General features: G+C 42.0%; 2 protein-coding genes across 7 annotated transcripts in view; one reads left to right on the forward strand and one right to left on the reverse strand.

The window, feature by feature from the left end:
• The window catches only part of KIF24 (kinesin family member 24), a 29,827-nt gene extending 7,871 nt beyond the window's left edge, over nt 1-21,956 (forward strand). For 2 of the 3 annotated variants that reach the window (XM_040089771.1, XM_040089772.1), the window contains exons 4-14: nt 1,623-1,812; nt 3,044-3,141; nt 4,421-4,636; nt 5,770-5,857; nt 7,755-7,876; nt 9,758-9,863; nt 11,603-11,674; nt 12,326-12,435; nt 13,364-15,736; nt 16,667-16,760; nt 18,933-21,956. In XM_040089771.1, the coding sequence (XP_039945705.1) occupies nt 1,623-1,812; nt 3,044-3,141; nt 4,421-4,636; nt 5,770-5,857; nt 7,755-7,876; nt 9,758-9,863; nt 11,603-11,674; nt 12,326-12,435; nt 13,364-15,736; nt 16,667-16,760; nt 18,933-19,073 (3,610 nt within the window). In that variant the 3' untranslated portion in view covers nt 19,074-21,956. The remainder of the gene's footprint in view (nt 1-1,622; nt 1,813-3,043; nt 3,142-4,420; nt 4,637-5,769; nt 5,858-7,754; nt 7,877-9,757; nt 9,864-11,602; nt 11,675-12,325; nt 12,436-13,363; nt 15,737-16,666; nt 16,761-18,932) is intronic. The other variant, XM_040089773.1, reaches the window with a different exon arrangement.
• A 1,083-nt stretch (nt 21,957-23,039) lies between these two features.
• UBAP1 (ubiquitin associated protein 1) overlaps nt 23,040-25,832 on the reverse strand; it is a 35,981-nt gene continuing 33,188 nt past the window's right edge. For all 4 annotated transcript variants that reach the window (XM_040089777.1, XM_040089774.2, XM_040089776.2 and 1 more), the window contains one exon: nt 23,040-25,184. In XM_040089777.1, coding sequence (XP_039945711.1) covers nt 25,044-25,184 — 141 coding nt within the window. In that variant the 3' untranslated portion in view covers nt 23,040-25,043. The remainder of the gene's footprint in view (nt 25,185-25,832) is intronic.

A 25,832-nucleotide genomic window follows, 5' to 3' on the forward strand; every position in this document is an offset into this window, starting at 1 on the left:
TTTAGTCAGATTTCTGATGATCTGTGTCATGCCATTTGATTTTTTGCCTAGTAATGAAAACTATTTTGTTATAGAATACAATTTATATTTTAAGAGTTAGTAAGAAATATAAACTTTGTGTTCAGCATGTAAAATTAACATGCATTCTATTCCCATACAAAATATACTCAACACAATGCGCCTCTGTACTAGATAATTTATTCCTTTTTTCCAATTAACAGTCTCTAAGTTTTCCCTTTTCCTTTTCTACAAATAGTACAATCCTTTCTGCTTCAATCTCTTAGAGCACAGCAGGCTCTTGCTGCAGGTCACCAACTACCCCCTCTGGCACAAGAATTAAACTTCAGAGCCTCTGATAATTTGCTGGACAACATTTGGTGTCTAGTGATATGCCTAAGATCACACTAGCTTATGAATCATCTTATTTCAGTTGTCACTGCCTTTCTTTTCCAACAAAAGAATTTTCCATCTAAAGGCAGGGCCTGATCCTGGACTGCACAGGAAAGCTGTACTAAAATTAAAGGGACTCTAGTGACAAGTAAAGATTACTTATGTGTGGACTTCAAAGACACATCTTGAGATTTAAATCTGCATCTCCTGCTTCTGGGGAATCACGGAGCACAACGCAATGATATCACAAGGCCGTGGATCTTAATGAGATGTTGAGTGATTTGTGGGTTACAATTTGTTAGACAACTGGTATATATGAGTTTTCAGTTATTATGCTAAGAGATTTTGGCATCTGGACAGTGTGGCAGAAACACTGCTTTTGGGCAAGTTGGGGCTTGATTATTCGAAATGCAAATCCAGGCTGAAAATCGTTACAGATTTGGCTGAAGACAGCTTGAAGAAGGGAGAGATGTAATGAATACATTTTCATTAATTCAAGCCTATTCTAGTCACAAAATGCTGTACACAGCAGGTTAATCAATGAAACATGAAATGATCTCTTGTTTCGGAGTTGTCTGTAGGTGACTAAAGTAAAATTGCCAAAACATGAGAGCACAACTTTGTTTATGGTCTGAAACCACATAATCTTTTTATGGAAAAAGACCAAAGGGGAGACAAGGATGAGATCAATATTTCATTTTTTTTTTGAGTTGAACAGGAACATGGTGAAACTATCTCATTTGCCAGTTTGAGTCATTTACTTGTAACCAGTTGGACAGTCTATAATCGGAAGAATAAAGTCCAGCATGAGAGGAAAACAACTAAGTATTGTACCTTTTCCTTGTCAAGATATATTCGAACTTTTATTGTACATGATTAAGTGACTAATCATGAGTGAAAATAATTTCAGCAAGATTAAATTTCATTACGTTAATTTTGATATTATGCCAGTTCCATCTCATATTTGTGTACAACTGAAAATATGTCAGTCCAGCAACAAGTTCAGGAGTGCAGCTGTACAAACACAACTATTTTTTTAATAGAAGTGTACAGGAAGCATCAGTCCTTTTAGAAAAAGCATCAGAAAATGCACCATGTGAAAAAGAGGTGTGTTACGGTGTTTTTTGATAGGCATTAATGACAGAGACATTCTCTGATAAAAACAAATTCAGGCATATTCTAGATTCTGTTGTAACCTGATTTTAAAATGTGGACCTCCATTATTGTTGTAGATCCAATACTTTCGACAAAGAGACTCCATGGACAGAGAGTGAAAAAATCAGAGTGTGTGTCCGAAAACGTCCTCTCTGCCTGAGGGAGGTGAGACGTGGGGAAGTTAATATCATCACAGTGAAAGATAAAGAAACCCTACTTCTCCATGAGAAGAAGGAGGCAGTTGATCTTACACAATACATTTTACAGGTAACATCCTCCACTGAAAGTTGTGCTTATGGGCCAGTCACTTGCATGGAAGGGTAAAGCTTGTTTGGCTTAAATTTTCCATGAGGGAAAACAGAAAAGGACTTAGTTAGCTGGTGGGCTTTTCTTTTAGCTCAGAGTGGTCTACGTTTGAGTTGCTTCTGATTTATGCCAGACTGTGCCAGCAAACACGAGCCCAGAATTTTAAGCTCTACAAGTATGTCTCTTGCAGTTTTCTTTGTCTGTGGTAAAATAAACCCTTTGCTACATGCCAATCCTGCAGGAGAAATGCCTGCTGATGGCTTTCCAGGGTACTTCATTGAGGAGTTCCCTTTCCACTGTTTCAGCACAGTAGGTCTGTTTCAATGAATCACATACACTCTCATCCCTTCCCTTTTTCTAAAATGCATTTGAAAATTAAGTTCCCTTTTGGTCTTTGGCTCTTAATCCCAAATACTTTGTGCTGTCATAGTTCAAATTCTCACTTGTGACTGACAGCAGCAGGAACATAACTGATTTGTAGAGGCAGCAAGCCATTCTTGCTCTCCTGAGTATTATTTTTACAATCTAGGCCCTAGGAACAACTGTTTGGAGTGTCTGGTAAAATTCCAGATTTCTCTCAGTCCCAGTTCATGTGCCGCCTTTTACAGTGGGACACATGCTGCATCATTTCCACAGACCTTGCTTCTTTGAATCTGATCTGGAGTGTGGGAAGTTTTGATTTTCTTGACCCCTTCCGAGTTCAGACAATCTAGCTTTGCTTGGGAACAGCTTCCTTCTTCTCTGTCACAAAATTTTTAAGAACACAGGTAATTAATCACAACTTAGTCACCAGTGAGAATTAATTTTAAGAGAGTCAAGGGTTGACTCTCAGTTCTTTTTATTGTTACAGTCTGACACATCTGTAGGCTGATTCATTTCATGAACAGGTTTTCTTTAATTAGCTTTTTTTTTCTTGTTAAAAGGCTTTTTTGTGTTATGCTTCAGAATGATGGGAAATAAAGGCATTTTTATTTCCTTTTTTTTTTTTTTTTGGCCCCTATAATGAAACTCTTGACTAGGGTGTTCCTCCGTGGGTCGTGATGCATACTAAGTGTGCTAGATCACTCACTACCTAATCCAAGCCATATGAAGTCACTGGAAAAACTTCTGCTATTTTATTTTACCTTTGAATGGAGTTGGACGGGAAGTGAAGCATATTCATTCTCATGTAAAGATAATCTTTGTTTTTCAGCATGTTTTTTATTTTGATGAAGTCTTTGGGGAGACATGTACCAATCAGGATGTGTATATGAAGACAGCTTATCCTCTTATTCAGCATATTTTTAACGGGTAGGGCATCAGTACTTACCTTTGTTGTTTTTTGCCTTGTTGTTTTCCAATTTTATGTGTTGCCTGAATTTTCCTTTGTGCTCTTCATTTTTTTGAAATGTACCTTTATTTCATGTTTGCCACATACCTTCTCCCTTTCAGAATACCTTTGATTGCAATTTTAACAAAAATAAATCAGGGAAGACTTTCTTCACACTTAGTGACAAATCTCAGTTACAGAAGAAGGTTAAATTGAAACTCAGGTGCAACAAAGACACAGCATGATCAGCCTAGAAAAGAAAATTGCGTCCCAGGATTTTTGAACTCTCCTCTTCACTCTGACAAAGGCTCCTGTGTGGCAGAGCACACTCATGTGTAGAGAAATAACGTTATCTCTTTCTTGAGAGTACTGAGGGATATTTTTGCATGTATTTGTACAGTTCTCAAAGTAATAGAAATTATGAATAACCTTGGGAATTATTTTTATTGATTTATATTTGCTTAGATGTTTAATCATAATTACATACTTCCTGATTAATGGGAAATTGATGGTGGCTTTACCTGAGACATCCTGTTTCTATGAGAGGTTATATATATATTTTGAATATATACTTGAATATAATTACATTTTGAGTCTTTGAAGAAAAATAGTACGTATCCATGCTGAAAACTAACAAAATGGAGTATTCTGTTGACAAAACGGAGTATTCTGGAGACTGAAAGTCTCCAAGTGTCATCAACAGAGAGAGACTATCATGCTCTTGAGAAAAGGAAAGTGAAAAAGGAGAATGAGCCTTGTACCTTGCTGTATAATAATCATTAAAGCCACAATTCACATTAATTAATTAATCCAGTAATGCCACTGGTAGAGATGATGCTATTTTTTTCCCAGCTTTCCCCTTACTTTTCCATTCCTCCTGCTGGCATTTGTTTAAATCTGACACAATGGTGAGGCCAATCTGCAACCCACACTGGCAAGAAATTGTTTACTGTGATTACTGCAGCCCTACATTTTTACTCATTCCTCTGCCAGGAGTCCTGAGCCAGGTACAAAGTCTTTTTTTTAAGGGAGGCAGGGAAAGGAAAAGAAAGGAAGAGAGCCAGCACTTTGTGCCACATCAGGTCTCTGTAGGGTATACTTGGAAGTCATTATTAAGCGTTTTGTAGTTTCCTAGAGAGGGTAGCAGACCAAACCTCATTGCTAAGGGGCCACTATAGATAGATACCATCATTGCAGAATATTATTTAATAGACACGAATGAATCAGGTGTGGCACTAAACCCATCTGCTGTCTTCACAGAGGCAATGCAACTTGCTTTGCATATGGGCAGACTGGTGCAGGTAAGACTTACACCATGATAGGGAATCACCGGAACCCAGGACTCTATTCCCTGGCTGCCAAGGACATCTTTAGGCGCCTGGAAGAGTCACCATCCAGGAAAGATCTTATTGTTCTCATCAGTTTTTATGAGATCTACTGCGGACAGCTTTATGACCTGCTAAATGGAAGGAAAAGGTATTTAAATAAAATCATGATTTACTATAAGCCTGTGGCTGTGAATCAGTTGGTTACTGTTTGGAAATCAGTTACTGTTTTCATGTGATTACATTTAATATACTAGCATTTATAGCACATATTATGTACTTAATTAGGGTTGTTTGTAGGACCGGGTTAGGGAGGAATGCAAGATCTGACAGTAGATACTGTGACATTGATAGAGATTCCTGGTTTATTGTTTGGGTGGAAACTAAGGACTTATGTTTGAGATACAATCTCGGGTTCTTGCTTATGCTGTAATAAGATAACAGTTGAACAGCCATAGGTAGAGAAACCAGATCCTTGTGGCCAGAAGATCCTGTCTTAGAATCATAGAGAGGGAACCATAAAGATCATCCCCTGCTGCCCAGGGCAGGGACAACTTCCACTAGACCAGGTGGCTCAGAGCCCCATCCAATCTGGCCTTGAATGTTTTCAGGCATGGATGGGACATCCACAACTTCTCTGGACAGCCTGTCATATGTCAACAATTGTGCAGTCCCTGTCTTTCCCTGGTCAAGCATGAATTCTCTCTGTCCCTCCTGCTGTGCCAGTGGGGATATGGCTCTTTGACAAGAGCCCTCCAGTTTCTGAAGATCCTTTTGATCTCCTACAATGCTTGACTCTAGAGCCTGCTCACCTTCTCCCTGGGTGCCTTCACCCTGCTCAACCCAGCAAACCTCTGGAGGTGATGCTGAAATAGGACTCTAAGGCTGTAGGAGCTGTTTTCAAATCCTTTGCAAAAACCCTTAGAATATGAACAGAGCAAAATTTACAGTCTGATGAAGACTTACAGGAGTCTGAGATGTAGTTTAAACTCTAAAATGTAGGAACTCTAAAATGTAAATGTGGTTATTTACTTCCCTGCTTTATTATATTCTTGAAGTAGCAGAAATGCACTGGTAGTGTCTCTAGCATGGAACTGCCAGTGGTATTGGTACTTGTTATAAATTAAGTACCTCTTCAGCTCTGAAAATAAGTGAGTGACAGCAGGGCCTCTCCCCTGTCAGTAGCCTTGATTGCTTTTTCTCAGTGTCACAGCATAGACATGTGTTTTCATAGCTGCTCTCTGAGATTTCAGATATCTCCTTTCTGCGCTGTTCTCTTTTCAGACTCTTTGCAAGAGAGGATGGCAAGCACATTGTTCAGATAGTTGGACTGCGGGAGGTTCAGGTGGATTCTGTAGATCAGCTCTTGGAGGTAATGTTTGGGATTTGTTCTTTGTCTTCTGCAGCCTGATTTGCTGATTTGTGAGGTGTGTCACTTACAGAGATTATTTACTGTGTAGCACAAGTGCATGTTCCTGTTTAAAGCCCTGAAACTGGCAAACACAGCAGAGCACCAAGGCTCTCTATTAAAAGTACTTTTATTTATTAAGCTGTTTCTTGTGTTAGCCACATGCAAACAGTTGACTCACAGCTGTCGCTTCTGCTGCCATTCCTTAGGGAACAATTCCAGAAGTTAAATATTGTCCCAGTAAGGGACTTTGAAAGCTGGATATGTATTTTCTCTCAGTGTGGTATCTTGGGGTTCTTTGAACTTAGATCTTTGTATATAAAAGATACATAGTTTTGGCACAGAATATATAAATTTGAAAATTATTAGAAACAGAAAATACTTTAGATTGAGATATTTATCTGAATTAGGATTAAAATATTGCTTACGTGTGTGCATGATAACAGCCAAGTAAAATTAAGATCTTTAAACCGTTGCTGACACTCAGTATGAACAAGGCTTCAGTTTTCCTTCCCTACCTGGCTGAGCCCTAAGAGGACACTGGCAAATTTTCTATTTTCTGCAACTAGCAAGCTGATTAAATCTACTTTCTATTTAACCTGACTTTGCATAATTTAATTTTTTTTTTTGTAAGGAAGTGTCAATTACAAGTGCCTGATATTGTAACTGACTCATTAAAATTGTCATAGTATTGTCTACTTATATTGTACTTAATTTAATTGCTCATCTTCCCATTAACTCCAAGCTTAAGGACAAGCTGGTGATGCTTCTAGGAGTGCAAATTTACTATATGGCTGATTTACAGTCCCTTGGTATTATCACATTCCATACACAGAAGAGCTATTAAATTGCTTAATTCTTACAGGTATCTTGGGGGAAAATATTAGATTGTTCACAGGCCCTTTTGAAAACAGAAATGTCACTGGCTTGACTCAGAACTTCTGAGTATTCTGCAACAGATATATGGAAAGAGCTACAAATGCATCCCTGGTTATTCACTACTCATTGATTTTGGCTTTGATTGAGAAATTATCTGCGCTGATAATAAAGCTCAGAAGCTGCAGTGGTTGGTTATGTTGCTCACTGAGAACTGGCCACTGAAAAACATGAATATTTCATATCTATCAGCTGAGAATGTATTGATTTTGCTGGGCAATATTTTAATTTGTTCTTGCAACCAGGAATTAGTGACTGTTCTATGAACACCCTGCTGCAGTCAATGCTCGACTTTCTGCAACAGTCTTTTACAGTTTTCAAAAAAGAATTACCCAGATTTGTGTCTTGAAGGAGCCTTTGTCCTGCCTTCCTTCCTTGTTTTCTTATTTTATTGTTGTATTGAGTATAATTAATCTTTATAATTAAACTTTTAACTTTGTTCATTACTCTGGCATAACTTTTTTTTAAATTTAGAAAGGTTTTGGCAATTCATAACTTTTAGTTTGACTTTCTGGATAACTGTACTCATCTACTACAAGAGAAAGTGAAATTTTATAAGAACTCAACAAATGGTCAATCTCATGAGTCTCTTACATTGTGTCTATAGTACTACAAAAGCATGCCAGCTATATAAGAAAGAATTTAATTTTATAATTTGGGTATTTTGCAAATATAAGTGCATGTGTGATTCTTACCTGCAGTGTGCCCTATAAGCTTTGTAGTGTAGCTACAAGCAAGTTCATGCACAAAGCTCTGAAAGAAATTGGAAGGGATCTAGTCTACCTCCACTGCCTTGCACCAAATTTTAAGGCTGTAATGAACCCTTCCTCACAATGTTTCCTCATCTTATGAGGGCAACATCTCTTTCTGAGAGATTGTGCTTTTATTTAAAATTTACTTGGATTTTGTCCCCCTTATTTTGAAGGTGATTTTGAAGGGAGGAAAAGAACGTAGCACAGGAGCTACTGGAGTCAACTCAGATTCCTCTCGGTCTCATGCCATCATCCAAATTCAAATTAAAGACACAGCCAGCAGGGGATTTGGAAGGTAAGACCAGAAGCAAAAGTGCTCAGTGCTGATATCAAGCCCAGGCACATCCAAGAGACAAAGAGGAGGTGTTAGTGCAGAAGTGTGAGTTAAAGTAGAAGATAGGGTTAAAATGGACTTTGAGAAGTTCCACAGTCCTTTGTCATTTTTCAAGGAGAATGTTTTAGGCACATCTGTGAGAGCTTTGTCAAAATTGTTTGTACAAATTTCCAGTGAAGGAGTTAGGCAATCAAATCCATCCTCTCATCTTCAGTATTTAATTTGGCTAAAGGTAGATGCTTGCAGTGGACATGTCCACATATCCACACGTGAACTCATCATCTTTGAAGTCAGTAGAATGAAATTGTTACTTCTGGAATGCCTGCAGAGTAATTAGGTCATATGCATTTGCCCCTCAAGGCATTTCTGTCCTGTAATTGACTACAAAGGGAGTGGGATGTGGGATGACTAGTCCAGGTGTAGATGATTCCATGACAGATGTTTGCCTTTGGCCAGAAGAATCAGAGTACCTCCATAAACCTCCCTGATAATTTGAATGTGTGACTCTGATGCTATCTGCAGCAGACAGAAAGAGCAGTTTACTTACTCTTGTGGCATCCATTTTATGTATTGAAAAATTAATTGTGCCGCTTCTCAGTCATCTTTTCTCCAGACTGAACAACCTCAAGAAATAGGTCTGAGGAAGAAAGTCTGTGCACCTGCACTACTGCCGAGTGTCACAAAATCCCGCTGACACAACCTTCCATTAGCTAACTCACAGTCTTCTTTCTCAGGATGTAATTTTGAACACGAGGTGTTGTATTTCTATATGAGACTAGACGACCGCGGATGGCAAAAGAGAAATACTCTGCTCTCTCTCACCGGGTGGGATATAACAGCTTTTATTCTCGAGTCCCGCTTTGCTTGGCTGGAGATCTTCCCGCTGGCTCGCCGGCGCCTGAGAGCCCTAGGCCCCGGCCGTGCGGGGGCTTTTTCCCCAGGGAGCAGGGCCCAGAGGCAGGGACAAGACACTAGGTAATCAGGGATAAAGTGGGCGGGGAACAGAGTTGGGTTACAGCTGAGCAAGGACAAACCACATGATTACAAATCCGACGAAACACAATATTAATGTGTTACAACGAGGCAAAATGGGAGAGCCACAAACACTGAAGAGAGGAAAAGACAGAACAGGCAGGCTTAGGAATAAAAGTATAGAGGTTATGTAGGTGTGGCATCTGGACTGGGGAGGTTTTGTGTGTCTGAAAGGGAGCTGGAGCTGAACTGAGGAAAGAGTGCCAACATGTGCCTATAAAAGGAGTCAGGGCTGTTGCAGAAAAAGAGGAAGGACAAAGACAAAGATACAGTGCAGCAGTCAGTATAGCAGCTGGCACCCGGAGCTAGAGAGTGTGAAGGGGAATAATGGAGTTTTGTGGAAAGAAACAACAGGGATCACTGAAAGCTCAGTGTATTACTTGCTACACTAGAAATTTCTGTTCCTATTGTCCCAAATTCCCATTTGCCATGGCAATTGGCTGTTTTACCTGGAAGGAGAGATCAAGAAACTTACAATTTCTTTTAACTGTGCTCTTAGGAAGCTACAAACACTGTGATTATCTGGAGAGATGAATGTGTTGCACTTTACACAGCTTACCCACTAAACTGTGGAGCACTGTCATCACATCTAACTACACTTTCTATTATTTAATGTTAAGATGCTCTGGCACTGTTCCTGTTGCCATGCTTGTTGTGGTCTCACATTTCCAGTGGATGTTTCTTGTTGCTCAAAAGCAGTCATTTCTAATCACTCTTCTGATGCCATGTGTAGCAGCCTGGTGGTTTAATAAAGAAAAAAAGAGGGGGAAAAAAGTCCCTAGGATAAAATGCAACATTGTTTTTTTCTAGGATATCATTCATTGACTTGGCTGGCAGTGAAAGGGCAGCTGATGCCAAAGACTCGGATCGACAAACAAAAATGGAAGGAGCAGAAATAAACCAAAGTCTTTTGGCAGTAAGCTACTATTATGTCTGGGGAAGGTTTTGTATTTAATTACTAGCATGTGTTTTATGATAAAATATGAACCACAGAATAATGTATGTATGAGTTCCATGGAGAGGAAAAAATAACCAAGGTACTAAGTATGTTCAGTTTAATTTGTCTCATGATTGAAAAACTATTTAAGAAGGAAGAGATATCCTTATAAAAATTAAGTATTTTTAATCCATTCTTACTGCCAACCAGATAAACACAGCATAGAGAATGTTAGGTGTAGTATAATAAGTGTCCCATATTTTATATAGAAGGTTTTGTCCCTTCTAAAGAACACTGGCTTGGAATTGCCATGTTTGTTTCATAAAAGCACATCTGTTCCTGCCTGTTATTTTTACCACTTAAACTCAGGCTTCTATTTCAAATAAGGAATAAAGGACTTGCAAGCATAAAACTAGCAATTATTGTGTGGGGAGGAATAAACAGGAAGAAATGTAATCCTGAGGCAAACTGTGTTTATGTGTCCACAGTCAGACAAAGAGGGCAAAGGAGCAGAAAATGCCATCTAAGATAAAGCAGAAGTGCCTGTAAGTGTAAATGCTTCAGAAAGCCTTGCACCTCCTTTAATGCAAAAAAGGGAAGCTCAGTGGTGACTGGGGGCTTCTCTAAGTGAGGCTGAAGGTGATACAGGTTCCTGGGTATGAGCCAGAAGTCAGTGCATACAACTGTACCTCTTAGTGTGCTGTAAATAGGAGATGGCTTGCTCTGCTTTGGGAATGTAGATGCTCTTTTGCACAGAGGCTCTTCCTGCATTGGAATATTAGTATTTGTGCTGGGAAGTAGCCTGTGAAGTGAATGTGTTTCTGTACTGCATGCTTTCTTGAGTACTTACTGGTGAATAACTTGAGTGTCACAGGGAGGTGGGACCTGAATAGAAAGAAGTCTGATCTTGAAGGTCCTTTCCAGCCTAAACAATTCGGTGATTCCTGAGAATCCTGAGTGTGTGAAAGCCCATGAAACTCTTTTAAAAGAAATTATAAAATCAGAGTCTATACATTTTTGATATTGTATGAAATTAAAATACCTGGGCAGTCTACAAGTAATGACTGAATTAAATATAAAAAACATCTTTGGATATATCTTCATAACCTGCAGCCTGTAAAACCTAGCTCTGGCCTCAATGCTCATAACAGTCTCTTCACCCATGAGATTTGAAGTCTGCTGCTGGTCTGAATATTCATGTTGTTTTCAAGTGGTAGACTTTCAGACACTGCAACTATGAGAGCCAGACTAAAGAATTATAATAATTTGATAACTTACTTGTTACAGGTGTAGTTTTTAATAAAATGCTGTAAAAGTGAGAAATAAGTGTCATTTTCAGTGGGAGTATAGAATGTAGAAAGGCTGTAAATTCTTGATGGCGGTATCACCATGACAATACTGTAATTTGCTGTCCCTGAAAGAAAGAAAGAGATGTAGCTGCAGCATAGTCTAGGCTACAGACTAGCTAGGTGTGGTGCAGGCAGCAGCTCTGTGGAGCTCTGTGTGTGTCAAATGCATGTGCTTACCCAGCTCCCAGCATTTGGTGTAGCCCACAGAGCCATCAGGCAGGGCACAAATTGACCTTGCAAGGGACAACACATAGTAGGAGTCAACGATAACACAGGATCTGGGTAGGTTTGGTTTCATGCAGTTCAGTTCCTTCAGTTCAGTGCATGACTGATCTATTTTTCCCTTCTGTTTTTTCTCTCTTTTGGTAGCTAAAGGAATGCATTCGGGCGTTGGATCAGGAACACACGCATACTCCTTTCCGGCAAAGCAAATTAACTCAGGTAGAATGAGTAAAAAGGCAAAAGGAGAGGTTCCCTGCTGATTACTAAAATAAGCAAAAAATCAAATCAATCAATAAATAAATGGATGGCATAGCTCAGTAACTGCTTCTTCTCTTGAGGAAAAGAGGAAATGCACAGTTTTTGTAAATTTTAATTTTAAAGGTAATCACAGAATTAAAGCCATCTGCCAATTTCCTCCAGCCAACAGGGGGGACTGGCATGGGAAAAGAAAAAAGCCAAAAGCTGAAACCAAACAACCCGCCCGACGCCACCTTCCAGACTCATACAGAGTTACCATCCATCTCCCCCTAGTCTGAAACCAATCTTGCATTTTCTCTATTCAGTTACTGTCCTGGGACCTTTCATCAATATTTCTTGACTTCAGCTATAACATCTGCTTTATTCCTCAAACCATATTGGCACCCTTGAGGCATCTGGAACAAGGGCTTGTTTAGAGCCCTTATTAATACCTGTATTCATTTTAAGCTGTAAACAAATAAAGGCAAGAAAAACGGAGACAAGAGGACTACAATTATTAAAAAAAAATACAGTACCTCATGTTGAATTTCTTCTGTAGACGTTACTAATTTATAAGATGTGCAAGGGACATGAACTGCTAAGAACCCATTTTTTTTAACCTTTGAACCCTAGGTGCTAAAGGACTCTTTCATTGGCAATTCCAAGACATGTATGATAGCCAATGTTTCACCGAGCCACATAGCTACAGAGCATACCCTGAACACTCTGCGATATGCTGACAGGTAGGAGGTGAAACTCAGTCTTGCCAGGATAAAAATCACAAAGTAAAAAGTCATGCGTGATGTTTGCCGTTGCATTTTATTTTAGTTGTATTGAAGATGTTGACTTAGGCAATAAACAGAATCTTTACAAGGCTATAAAATCGTTACCTATTCCAACACTTGTATTTTGTCTTAAATTTTTTGGGGTCTTGTAAGTACTTTCTGATGATCACTTTCAGTGATGATAATATTACTGTGTGCTCTGTAACTGCCAGATAACTGACCTTGGTAATCAAAAGTTTTGGTTTATTTTTGTACTGTGATTCTACTTAGAATGTGTGCAAGTCCTTCACCCTCCCTCCTACAGAACAAGAAGTAAATTAGAGGCTGTGCAATGCTGTTCTTAAAAGGACAAGAGATAACTTGAGGGGCAAGAGGAGCAAAGGGGACAGCTGAGGGTCAGGGTGGTAGGGGAAAGGATGATACCAGTTAATCAGCTCTTCACAGTTGCACTGCTGAGTCTGATTCAGGAGCAGTGTAGCCCTGTGCACATCACCTGAGCTAAGGAGCCCCCCTGCAACTACTCCAAAAGTCCTACTTTGAGCCTTGTGGGACTCTGTGATGTGCTGTGAAGAATACCAGCTTGTTCTGCTGCAGTATAACATGTGGAAATGCCACTCCCTTGCACTGAAACTGAGGCCATTTCCATTCACTTGACCTGTTATGCACTGCTCAGGAAGCACTTAAAAAGTATGCTATAGATTTTTCCAAAAGTCCAGGCATTTTGGCAGAGGGGTTTTGATACCTGTGAGAATCCAAGGCAGAAAAAACCCATGATGTTGAATTCAATATTTAGTCTTAGAATGTGGAAGTGTAGAATTGTTCTGAAGATGCTCTTATTTATCTGAAAGCATGACATCTTCTAAATCTAGCCTTTTGTTTTTTACAGGGTCAAAGAGCTGAAGAAAGGGATTAGATGTTCTACTCCTGTCACAAAAAGACGTCGCAGAGCTGGAAATGTATCTCCAAAATGTGTCCAAAGCACTCCCTCTTTGCCACCAGGGGAAAAGATCTCTCCAAAGAAAGCAAAGCTAGGCCTACAGCGTCCCTCAGGTGCTACAAAACCAAAGGCATATCCTGCAGCACTCCAGCCACCTCGTGTCCCTCTTACCTCTACTCCCAAGGGAACTGGCAAAGAACATACCTACAAAAGAAATAACAGCACTCCCTGCTTCCACCACACCACCCCAGTTAAGGGAATCCTACGGATAACACATCCCCCGAAGAAGAAAAATTATAATCTATCCTCCCACTCTGAAAAGGTGAAGGATTTCATTCCCATTGCAAAAACAAAAGAGAGTGACCAGCAAGACAAGTATATGCAAAACAGAACACCTGTCCAGTGCCTGAAAGTCCAGACAGTACAACCTGTTCAGAAACAGCTTGTTCCTAGAGATGATAGTTCCTTTGGAGATGGAAATCTGTCCTCTGACAGTGAACAGGAATGGGGAAATACTTTCCCTAAACAGCCTGTTGAACCCTGGACATATTTGCCTCCCTTTCAGAAGGAAAGAGAAGAGCATTTACGTCTTTATCACCAGCAGTTTCAGCAGCCCCCTATTCTAAAGCAAAAATTGAACTATCAACCCCTTGAGAGGTTCATAATGCAATACAAGCCTGAGGAGATTCAAGTGAAGCAGGAGCTGAGCCTTACTCCAACTGAAGTGCAGAGCAAAGAGGGGATACAGCTGGAAGATCTGGATGACAGTGATTTCAGTGAAGATTCCTTCTCACCTATTTGTAGTCAAAAGAGTGTGAAAAGAGGAAATACCAACAAATGCAGTCAACATTCATTTTTCCTTCATGAAAGAGAACAAGGAACCAAAGAAGAGCAAAAATGCCCAAAGCGACAGGATTTATTTTTTAAGTATGCAATATCCATGCAAGATCATGGATTAGATGACAGCTGGGATTGTAGTGAGGGTAGCCCAAAGGCAGAGGAATCCATTAAAAATGCAGGCTGCAGCAATACTCCTGCAGACTGGAGCTATGACTTAGCTGTTGAATCCTCTCCAAGCAATACTGCAGAAAAACCTTACTGTCTGCAGGAAGATCCTGCTTGCAGCTGGAGAAATGGCAAGGATTTCCTAGCTGATCACAAAGAGTACAAGTCCAAACACAGATGTCTTGTTTACTCCAGTGAAGCCACCTTAACTCCAGAAAAGGATGCTTCAAACCCATATGTATCTTCTGTATTGAAATCGGGAACTCCAGAGATCAAAGAGATTGATCTCCAGCATGAGGAGAAGGAAGAATCCACTTTGGACAAAAAGGCTGCCCTTGCAGGAGGTGTAAAATGGAAAGCTCAAAAAACTGGAGATAGCCACTGTATTTCTTCCAGTTCTTCCTCAGAATTCACCTCCGAATTTATGGCCCCTCTCCTGGTGTCCCCTCTTGATGGCGAGGACACATCTAGAACAGAGAAAGCATCTTCCAACCAGGAAAAGCCTCTCCGCGAGAAGCAGGTGCCAGACAGTGACACCCAGAGCAGGTTTGACGACAAGGGCTGGCAGTGCACCAGGAGCAGATCTCTGACTGACAGCATGCTGGAACTGGGGGAGCAGACCTGCCTCGGGGGAAGGCTCTGTGCCCTGCTGGACTCCCCTCAAACCGCACACAAACGGCTTCCACATGCCTGCGGCCGTGTGAAGCCGTGCTGCTGCCACCTGAGATTGGATTCATCCAAGCAGGGAGCCCGGTGCAGTTTGTTTGTTGGACATGACCCGACAAAAACATCTGCAGCTGGATCCACAGCTGGATCTGCAGTCCCCAGGCCAGAGAGAGAGGGTGGGGGGCTTTGCACTGATTCCCCCTGCAAAGAACACACAGGAGGCAGATGGTGTGCTGCTGATGTTAACCAGCAAAACAATGCTTGTAATGCAGAGAAATTTAACTCAAGACGAGGGTCCTGTGCTGAGGAAATAAATGCTGAAATACCTGAAAAGAGCTACGCAGCCCAGTCCCTCTGTCAAGAGAGCAGCCTGCTGTTGCAGCCCAAGCCAAGACTGAGGAATGAGGACCTCACCCATTCTGAAGACCTTGCCAAGTCATCATTTGGCAATGAGGAAACAGAGTTGCTAAAAAACAAGTTAAACCAGAGTCTTTTTACACAAGAGACTTTTGCTTCAGATGAAGGATTTGCAACCAAAGATAACAAGCCAGTAGCAAATGCAAAGTGCTCCTCACACATATCCAGCAGCAGCTCTCCAAGTGCTGCATCAGAGATGGGGAAATTGCAGAGGGAAGCCCTAGAAAAGGCACAGTAAGTCTTGTTCATCATGAAACTTGTAGTGAATCTTAGAAATTCTGGACACGTGATACATTTGCCTTTATTTGTATGTCATACTCATATGTACATCAAAAACCAGTAGTTAATTGTTCTATTAAATAATTATAAGATTAATCATAATTTATAGTAATTATCTTAAAAATATATGGTTGCTTGTTATTTAGTGATATTTTAAAATTTTACAGGAAGGCAATTATTCTATTAGAGTTTCTAGGATTATGCTAGAGGAATAAATACTATAATACAAACTGCAGTTCTCAGTAATTAATTGACTTACTATAAGCTGTAAAGTACCTAAAATATATCAAAATCTTCCATCAAGAATGAGGTTATAGCTGTTCCATCAATGAAAAGAAAAGCTGCTAGAGCAGCTGGGCAGTCACTGAACATGTAAATATAAAGCTTCTGAGTACTCTGAGCTGCCATTGTCAGCTCTCAGGGACGGGACTGCATTCCCTTGACTGATGATACATTGTTGGTGAGTGAAACTTGCTCAGAGGAATCAAGAGCACCACTGCTTTCCTGCTCAGCCAGTTTCTCACTGAAATTACTTACAGACTCATGGTTATAAGCCATTTCACCAATTAATTAGATGATTGTTGTGCTCCTTGATTCTCCTACAGTGAAAAGCAGTTGTGTGCTGCCTGTGCTAAGGAAGGGCTGTGGTCATTCCTCTGTGAGCAGCCCTCAGTCACCCAGTTTATCCTGAAGCCCTAACCAGTGCAGTCCACTGCGCTTCACAGAGCACTGGTGTGCCCCTCCTGAGTGCCAGGGACACAGGACAGCAAGGCTTCCTCTGGGGTGTGTTCCTCTTTCTTGAAGGTTTATTGAGGCCAGCTGTGATTACAAGCAGTGATTACACTACAGGCTGTATAACCAGTGTCTGTTTTTTGTTAAAATCAGACAGACTGTAATTCGTGCTCATCGGCAGCAGCTGGATGAAATGGCATGCCTGTGCTTCAAGGAGGAGTGCTTGATGAATCAAATGTCAGCAATGGTAAGTGTTTCAGATGATGGTGTTGGTGCCCGTTGAACCTCCATAAATTAATCTTAGCGATTATTATCTTGAATTGGTGATATGATGTTCCTTGTCAGTTCAACCCCTTCTCCAAGGCCTGTCTTAGCCCTGAGAGAGGTCTCTCATTTGTCTGTTGTGTCTGCCAGTCTCCACCCTGATAGGCCCTTGGGGAGCAGGAGACGGGTGGGCCAGCCGTGAAGCTCATCTCTGATAAGAGAGCCGCCCCTTATATCACATCACGAGGCCAGACTGTAGCAGACAGGCCATCTGTTCCTGGGATGTTCTAGTTCTTGCAGGCTGGAACAAGTAAGCCAATACCACAGAACAGAGCATACCCCTGGGGCAGGAGACTGGTGATGGCATTTTGGCTTTTCCCTCTGGGACCCTCTGCCTATCACACCGCAGCTGTACCAACAACCCAGGCCTCACTTGCTTCAGTGTTCTGACCACAGTGGCTTGTGCCTCACATGCTCTTGGCTTCAGTTACTCAAGTGTTTCTTGGCTTGTCTTTGCCTCAGATGACAGTAGTGTACCCTAAACCTAAAAACTGTCACCTGCATGGCCCCACTGCTAGCTAGGCAATCCCAGTTCTCTGTTTCTCCTGCATGCCAACAGATGCATGTCACAGCTATTTGAAAATACAGACTGTGGACATTTTCCAGTGAGAACTCCTGCTTTCCCATTTCCCTCACCTTCTCTGTAAAGCCAAGCTCCATTGCTGCATTGCATTATCAAACCATTTCAATTCCTATCACAGTTCAGATCTGAAGTACAGGGACTCTTCCCTCAGGGACTTCGGAGTGAAGCCACCATGTGGCTTATTTACTGTGATTTCAAGCTGCATATGCTGTTTTACAGGTAACATACAGTTCACAAAGCAGCACAAGAGACATAAACTGTATTAGTTTTGTGGCAGACAGTTCAGTGAAACAAAGCTATATTTCATCTTTTCTAATCTTCTGATAATGTTCTTCATAAGTCTCCTCATTGCACACCAGCTCTCCTCCCAAATTTATTTGCCCCTTGCAGCAAGCAGTTAATTTCTGGCTAGCAGAATTTTCACAAGCTTGCCAGACCTCTCAGCAGTGTGTGAATAACATACCCTGTAGTTTTATTTCACAGCATGACATTTTTTGGGTAATGAAATGTGCTTGGGCTTCATGCATCAGCTTCTCTCCTTCCATTTTTGGATGGTTTTAACTTCCCCATGAAACTTTGGCCACAGGAGAAACTCCTGCCAAGACCAGCCACACAATGAACAAAGCAATATTTAAAGTGCTTAAGTAAAATATGCCACAGCAGCTGGGCTAGTCTTCATCACTGTCCCGATTTCCCTGCAGGACAGAGATACAGTGCAGGAGATACAGCTGGAGTACTGCCAAATAGGCTTTTGCATGATTGATTTTCATACACAGCAGCTGAATTTCCCAGCCCTGGGAATGCTGACACCTCCCAGCTTCTCAGGCACAGACCTGTGAACAAAGGCACCAAACTACTCTCAGCTGGAGAGCAGAGCACTTCCAAGTGCTCCCTTATTAATACAAGCCCTACTTAAAAAAGGATTAAAAATCCATTTCAGTTTTAATCACAGTTCCATACTGGTTTTTATCCATGTGGCTATGGAAAGTAGAGTTCCTTGGGCTGAGGCTGGATACAGTGCTGGTATTACTCATGGCAGACCTGCAGCCATGGCCCCAAGACCTAATGGGAAATAAATCACTTGCATCTCTCAAGATTGGGATGTTAAGTCGGATCCATAGTGGCCTAACTTACCATTTATTTTCGTGATAAATACAACCTGAGAGTTGTCCAAGGAACAGAGTTCAGTACTTGGTAAAACTGGGTGACCAGTCCTGGTACCAAACCTTTGAAAAGCTAACCACAGTAGAAAAGTGACAACAGCTGCTTTACACATTTTTAAGCCACTATGTGAGCTGTAATTTCACCAATAGATAAAACTACCAGAGTCAGTGAACCTTGGTATTTAGAGGCACTGACCTCTGTCTGTGCGGGCTGTGACTAAGGAAATGCAGATTTAATCTACTAGTCTGCAGAATGCTTTTATGTTCTGCTGCAGTGTAAAAAATAGGCTGATTTTTCTCCAACCTGATGACACTGTTCCCTACTGTTTCCTTGTGCCTTCCTCACCAGGATTTTCAGAATTTCATGACCATGCTGGATGAAATCTTAGTGCTGAAGTCAAAGTGTGTCCAAGCAATGCGAGCCCAACTTCAGCTCTGCTTAGCCTCCCCTGGCACTGACACATCACTGCAGACACCTCCACCAGTTTAGACCTTCTTTGCTTCCACATGCACTGGAGCAGCTACAGGAAATGCCAGCCAGCGCTTTGCTACACTTGGTGCTGCAGTGTGGGGGGTAGAGGATAGCTTTTGGTTTGATGTTTGTAATTAATGTGCGCTTTATATAAGGATGGAGAGAATTCTGAGTAAATGAGAGATGACTAATTGGCACCATAAGCTTTTTATTTCATTAATACCAGTAAGACACGTTCTGAACAGTAACAATTTAGCAGCCTTTAAATATCTCACCAAGCAGTAGGCAAGTTGTGTTCATGTACCATAGCAGCTTCTCACATGTTAAAGGCAATTCTGTGTTGCCAAGTAAGGGAAACAACTTAGAAGCCAGATACAGATCTGAACAGAAATGCTCAAAAGCTACCCATGAAAGTCTTTGCAAACAGAAGCCAGGAAAGAGAGAAGAGCCAGGGCTTGTTACACTAATGTGACTGCACCTAAGTTTGGAAGTCAAGGCACGGTGTGAGGTGCTGTCAGTTTCAGAAGAAGGAAGCCTATTGTTGAATTAGTTCTTGGGATAAACCCTCAGAGCCCTGAAAGAGGTGGTTTTAAGTTATGGGCAAGGAGTGGTTTAGCAGGGACTTCATACCAAAGATTCCATCTGGCATATTTATAAGCACATGGGTTTCATGCTGCTGCCCAGAGGAAGACTCCAGCAGCTGTACCTGCTGCACACCACATCTAATGCCTGCATTCAGCAGAGCTGAACAGACTTCTCACGTGAAAAGGGCATTTGCTTGGAGGCACTGAGCTTGCAGAAGCTGCTGACAGCAGTTATGTGAAACTGGTATTCAAATCAAGAGCTACAGAGCCATCAGCTGGAGCCCTGCACAAGCCCTTGTGCTGCATGCATCACATCTGAATCACAAAGCCAGTCCACTTCTTTTGAAGGCACAAGTGACCTTGAGACATGCTTGCTGACAATGCACTGTGTGAGCACTCCCACTCCAAAATTAGGGCTGTCGCAGCACATTCATCCATCTCTGTGTCTCCTCAGTAATGTCTGTGGTAGCTCATTCAAAGCCTGCTCAGTAGCCAGAAATGCCAAAGGGAATAGAACACTGCTATCTGACCAGCTGTGGATTTTGCTGCCTGCATAGCCTCCCTGAGGAGCCCAGGTTGGGCTGAGCAGCAAGACAGTAATCACAGTGACACTCTGGGATGCATATTTGGTGCAAACACTCCTAGGAATGTCACCCAGTGTAGGCCTGGGGAACAGAAACAAATCCCACATCACTGCCTTGACTCTGGGGTTGTCTTTAGCACTAGTTAGTTTCCACCTTGCAACAGAGACTGAGTTTCTGTGTGGAGCACAGAGCAGAGTTTCTCTGGGATCTGAGGTTATGGCTCTCAAAATCACAGGCCAGCAGCAAGTCACACCTGAACCTTGGTCAGAAGCCTCCCTCACTCACCCAGAGAGACGAGGCACCTAGGAGCAAAACTGAGAATTTCTTCATGACACGGAGCAGTGGCGCCCAACAGCCACTGGAGAGCTGTAAAGCAGTGGGACATCAACACTCCACTAAAACCATGCAGGGAGGAGCAAGTGTTTAAAACCAGCAATTCCCTCCACTTCCTGGGGCCAGGGAGAGCTTTCTTGTGAGTAAGGTGAGGGGAATATGAGGTAGTGGGGTGGTCCGCCTGATACCATTATCTAAATGTGGGCACTTAGTTTCCCCAGCACATTCTCAGCGAGCATGCAGCAAACGCTGCTGTCAGGGAGCAGCTGAGGAGTTTGGCAAGTCTATTTGGAACTGAGGAAAAGGTCAGACTGGAAGATGTTGCACAAGTCATAGTAAAATGTAAAAATAGTAAAATACCCATTCAAAAATGAGGGAGGAGAATTTTCCCTCCACACTCTGACTTTTGGGAGACGAGTATTGATTAATTGCTCTTTCAGGTTTTTAAAAAGCAGCTGAACGAAGTATGTTCACAGGCATTTCGAGTGTCCTACAGAAGCTGGACATTCCTAAGCAACACACACACACAACTGCACAACGCGCAGTGCTATGTCCTAACCTCAGTATCTGCAGGCACAGTTGTGACAAGTCACGAGTGACCAAAAATTTCTGTGAGCAGAGGCGATGTGAGTTAAGTCAGCTGCCAGACTGGAGCCACCTGTGAATCCCATCTGATCTATTGTGAAAAAAGCAAGTCTCTAGCAGATCTGATCCCCAGCATCGATTCCCAGAGCAGGAACTATGTGCTCCCTTGAGGAACGGCCAGGGACACTGAGAAACAGCAAATAATCAAAACAACAACCACATACAATTTTCTGATAACAATCTTTTTTTAAATGGGTTATCTAGCCAATCCACATGACTATACCTTCTTAAATATGTTTTATTATGTCTGTTCTCCAAATTTTATTTTCTCTACTGAATGTGAAAGTTGACCAAATTAAAAAAAAAATAAAGAACCTGGCTGTGAAAATCAGCCCATCCTTGGCAATAACATGGACATGCTTGAAGTGCTGCACACCCCAAAGATACCAACAAAGGGTTTCTCATATGCAACAGAAACTATCAAGCTGTTGTCAGAAATGGTAACATTTTTCTCTCCCCTCTGAGGGTTATTACCTAGTTGCTGCTTTAATTCTTGTGTGAAAATCTGCTAAATGAACATTTTAAGTGTCATCCCCTTCCTACTGTTTGATTTTTCACTGACAATTACTACAAAAGGTTTTCACTTCAAGTTGATGAATATGTGTTAAAGTGTTATAAAAGCAATCTAAGAGATTTAGAGAGCTTGGCCATGTACAATCAAATAAACACAGAACTAAAATGGATTCACTTTTGTATTCAGATGCAACAATGACTACTAATGCTTATTAGCAGAGGCTTGATACTTTATTTCAATAGTTGACAGAATTTAAAATAAAATTCAATTTGCTACAGAACTCTGGTAACAATCATTTTAGGTAAACATGATCAAAATCAAAATTTGATTGACTTAAAAAGATTAAGTGGGGCTGGAGATCTGTACGGCCTCCCCTTCTCACAGGGTTTGTGGGTGTGGAGAGTTTCAGAAGCCCTGACCCATAGCCAGAATGACCCTTCCTGGCCTGGAGAGCAGCCACAGAAAGCTGTTGACACAAGCTCTGTGCTCCAGCAGATCCAGGGCAGGAGCCAAGAGGCTGGGCAAAAATAGCCATGGGGCACTGGGACAGCTGCCCTCCCACTGCCCAACTGCAGGATCAGGAGCCCTCGGCTGCCATGGGGGTGAAGGATGGCTCTACAGAGCAGAGCCATTTCCACACTGCTGCTGTCCAGAACCAGCAGGACGCAGCTCAAAGATGCTCTTGTTGAAAGCACAACCACCAGTTTAAGCTCTTCCTCACCAGCCCCCGACCCAGGCACACAGACCTCAAATAGAACCTCTAACCAAGGTGCAGCAGGAACATAAATCCATGTGACCTGGCAGCCTAAGGAAAAGCTCCAAGGTCACAGGTATGTCCAGGAGCGCAGCCAATCTTCTGACCAGCCACCAGCAGGGCAGAGCCCAGCCTTGCTCCAGCCAGCAGGACCTCCCCACACCCACAATGAACTGTGCCTGGCCGGAACAGTACCAGATTAACAAGTGCTGCACAGCACCCTGAACATTGAGCTCTGGTCACATTGGGGCCCTTGTTACACATTTATTCAGCAATTCCTCTTCTCTAAATCATCCTCTTAATCCCCTCACTCTGTGGTATTTTCTCCTCTGAGATGCCAATGCAGGAATACACTTCATGCCTTCAGCCATGTAAGGCTATAAATCCAGAAACATCACTGCCAAAGCAAGATTAGCATCACCAGAGTAGACCTTGCCTCTTCACAGGTGCCACTTCCCAGCTTCACCTCCCTGCGCTCACCCACACAAGAGCTCCAAAAGCAGAGTGGTTATTCTATGGGATCAAGAGCCAGACCTTGGAGGGGAACTGTGAAAAAACAACGCACACTAATACAATCAGAGATTATTTTATTCAGAAGTTTGGTCTAAATGTTTCTTTGCTGGGAAAGACTTCTTGCCCCTTCAGGATTGTCTGGTACCAGACAGGGACTCACTGGGCTAGCATTTCTGAGAAAACTAGGCAAACACAAGCAACACAACCGAATGCCCTCAGCAGTGACGGTAAAACAGTTTGCATTTTGTTTTCAAGGTTTTCCAATTCATCAGGAACCTCATTTCCTCACTTCACTGTTGCATTTCTCACCTGGGAAGGAAGAAAAGCTGGGCACTACTTGCACTCACAGAGGCAGCAGCTGCTGTCCCACCACTTGCTGAATGTCCTTCTTAGACAAGCTTTATTTTAGCTACACCACTAGAAAATGCTGAAGGTCAGCACTGGGATATGTGCAAGGCAACCTGCCCTATTCCTCATCATCCCTCTCCACATCTAGATACTTGCCAGCAGATCCCTCTCTTGCATAATTTTAAGTAAACATATGTAATTCACACAGTTGGGCACACCAGAGAGAATTCCAGGAGTGCCAAGTGGGACAAAATCAGATGTTTTGGTCATAGAAAGATAACAACATAATGGAGACAAATGCCATCTCCTTTGGAGTCCTGATGAGCTGAAACCTCCTACAGAAAAACCTACAGATACAATGAGCTGAGACATTTTGCCCTCCAGCAGTCCAATGCTCCAGCTCCAGGCTCTAATGTGAGTTTGGATCCCTAGGCTGGGGTTTTGTTACAGAACAAAAATAAGCCACAGAGAAGCACAGCACCTTCCATCACTGCAGCTGCAGCCCACAGACCTCTGGTTGTTCTGCCCAACAGTGCTCACATGTGCCTACAAGAGCTGGCAGTACCTGGGTGGGCAGGATCCAGAAAGTTATTCATCTGCTGAAGCCAAAGAGCATGAGATATGGGAACCATGACACTGGGAGTTATATTTCAGGGTTTTATTAGTCGTTCTCTTGCAGAATCAAAATATTTAGCAAATTAAGAGATTCCTCAAGACTGCTGATATTTCATGTATTCAGAACTTGATCAATGTACAACATAATACTTTGAACTATCAAAAACAACCCCAAACCTGATTTGTAGTACTAGATGTTATCATTATGTAATTCTATAGCAGTGTGAAAAATGGAACTAATGCAGTGAGTATATATGTTTTAAAGAAAGTGCTTGAAAGAAACCTCCTGCATCACACTGTGTATTATTTAAAACAAAAAAGATAACTGACTTTCTAGCAGGGCATTATCTTAAATATCCTACAAACCCAGGGGATTAAAAATACTGATCCCCATCTCTCTGCCTTCGAGGTTCAAGAACCAACACAAGTTGCAGGTCCAGGTCGAGTTCACAGCTTACCTGCTTCAAGGGAACTTACCACTCAGCACTGGACACTTGTGTCTGGCAGAAATGTTGGATGCATGGGTAAGAAACAAAAACCAAGAGGACAAAACAAGGTTCTCTCTTTATGCATAGTGACAGTTTCTGAACCAGTGTTTTACTAAGTTACAGACTAGCTTCCAACCAAGAAACAAAACTCCATTGCACTAAGGTCAAATTTAACCAGGTAATCTGGACTGTGACACAGTCAAGTAATTCAGTACAAGCAGACAAGACACCATGAAAGCAGCTTCAAAGAACCAAAGCATCCTAGTTTCAGAACCAACTTAATATTCTTCTGTTCAACTCCAGTGCAACGAGGGGGGAACCACTCCATCTCTACCTATGTACAATTCCAGTTGGGCAGTCCCAGCTTTCTGTGGCCAAGCTGGAAAAAGGAAACTTAGGAAAGGACACTTTAAAATTTAATTTAAGAATGAAAGCTGGCCCTCAGTGGAAAGAGAAACGCTGGAGTGATACACGCAGGCAGGTTTGTTCAATTGCTCTCCCTTGTATGCAAAAAGCTGGACTCCTTCCCGTTGAGAGCAAGTCACACTGGATGTGAAGGTGTTGGGGCTGGTCCTGCTCTGTTGCACACCAAGAATCCAGGAATGTGTCTTCAGCTGGCTCCTGCACGGGCCATTAGATCTTCCAGAGCATTGTGTTGGTCATTGTTGTGTAATAATAAGACCTCCTTAATGTCTTTTATTTCAAAGCCCATTTCTTTAAATTGACTCATTAATTGGAGAAGTTCTGTGATCTGAAAGACAGACAGCCAATTACTTGCAAGAGAAAAGCAGATGGATCAGTGCTGGGTAGAAGTTTAGCACAGAGTTTTTCTTCAGCAGCTGGGCATACCATGGTTGTGGATTCCTGCTCCCCAAGCACAGCCCATTCCAGCTCTGTTGGGAGAAAGTCTGCTCATACCAGAGCTCTGGGCACAGTCCACAGGGACCTTCAGTCCCCTCTGTTTGCCATTCTTCACTTCCAAGACCCTCTTGAACCAGGACACCAAAGATCAGTCTGTGGGGGTGTCTCTCTCACAGAAGGATATTTATTAGCCTGGCCCAACGTGGGATCCCAAAAATGCTGGTTAATGGCACCCAGCTACCCCATCTAGCAGCTCCTGATTTTTTATAAAGTTACTTGGACTTAGGGAACTGTGCAGTAGCCCTTGCCATCAATTGGCTTCTGAGATCTAGGGCAAATTTGGAGGATTAGCACAAACCCTACTGTATACATATGGTATTTCCAACATAAACTGAATTCTCCCTGAGCTTTTAAAAATAAAATGGCAGTGAGTCAGCTGATCACTTTTATGAACTCTCTGCCATTTACAGTGCATCTGCTCAACTCCAGGGGAAGGAAAAATCCCAAACAAGCAAGGTGGTTGAAATGGGCCATCAGG

Source organism: Hirundo rustica, chromosome Z, assembly GCF_015227805.2.
Source record: "Hirundo rustica isolate bHirRus1 chromosome Z, bHirRus1.pri.v3, whole genome shotgun sequence".
Classification (NCBI taxonomy): domain Eukaryota; kingdom Metazoa; phylum Chordata; class Aves; order Passeriformes; family Hirundinidae; genus Hirundo; species Hirundo rustica.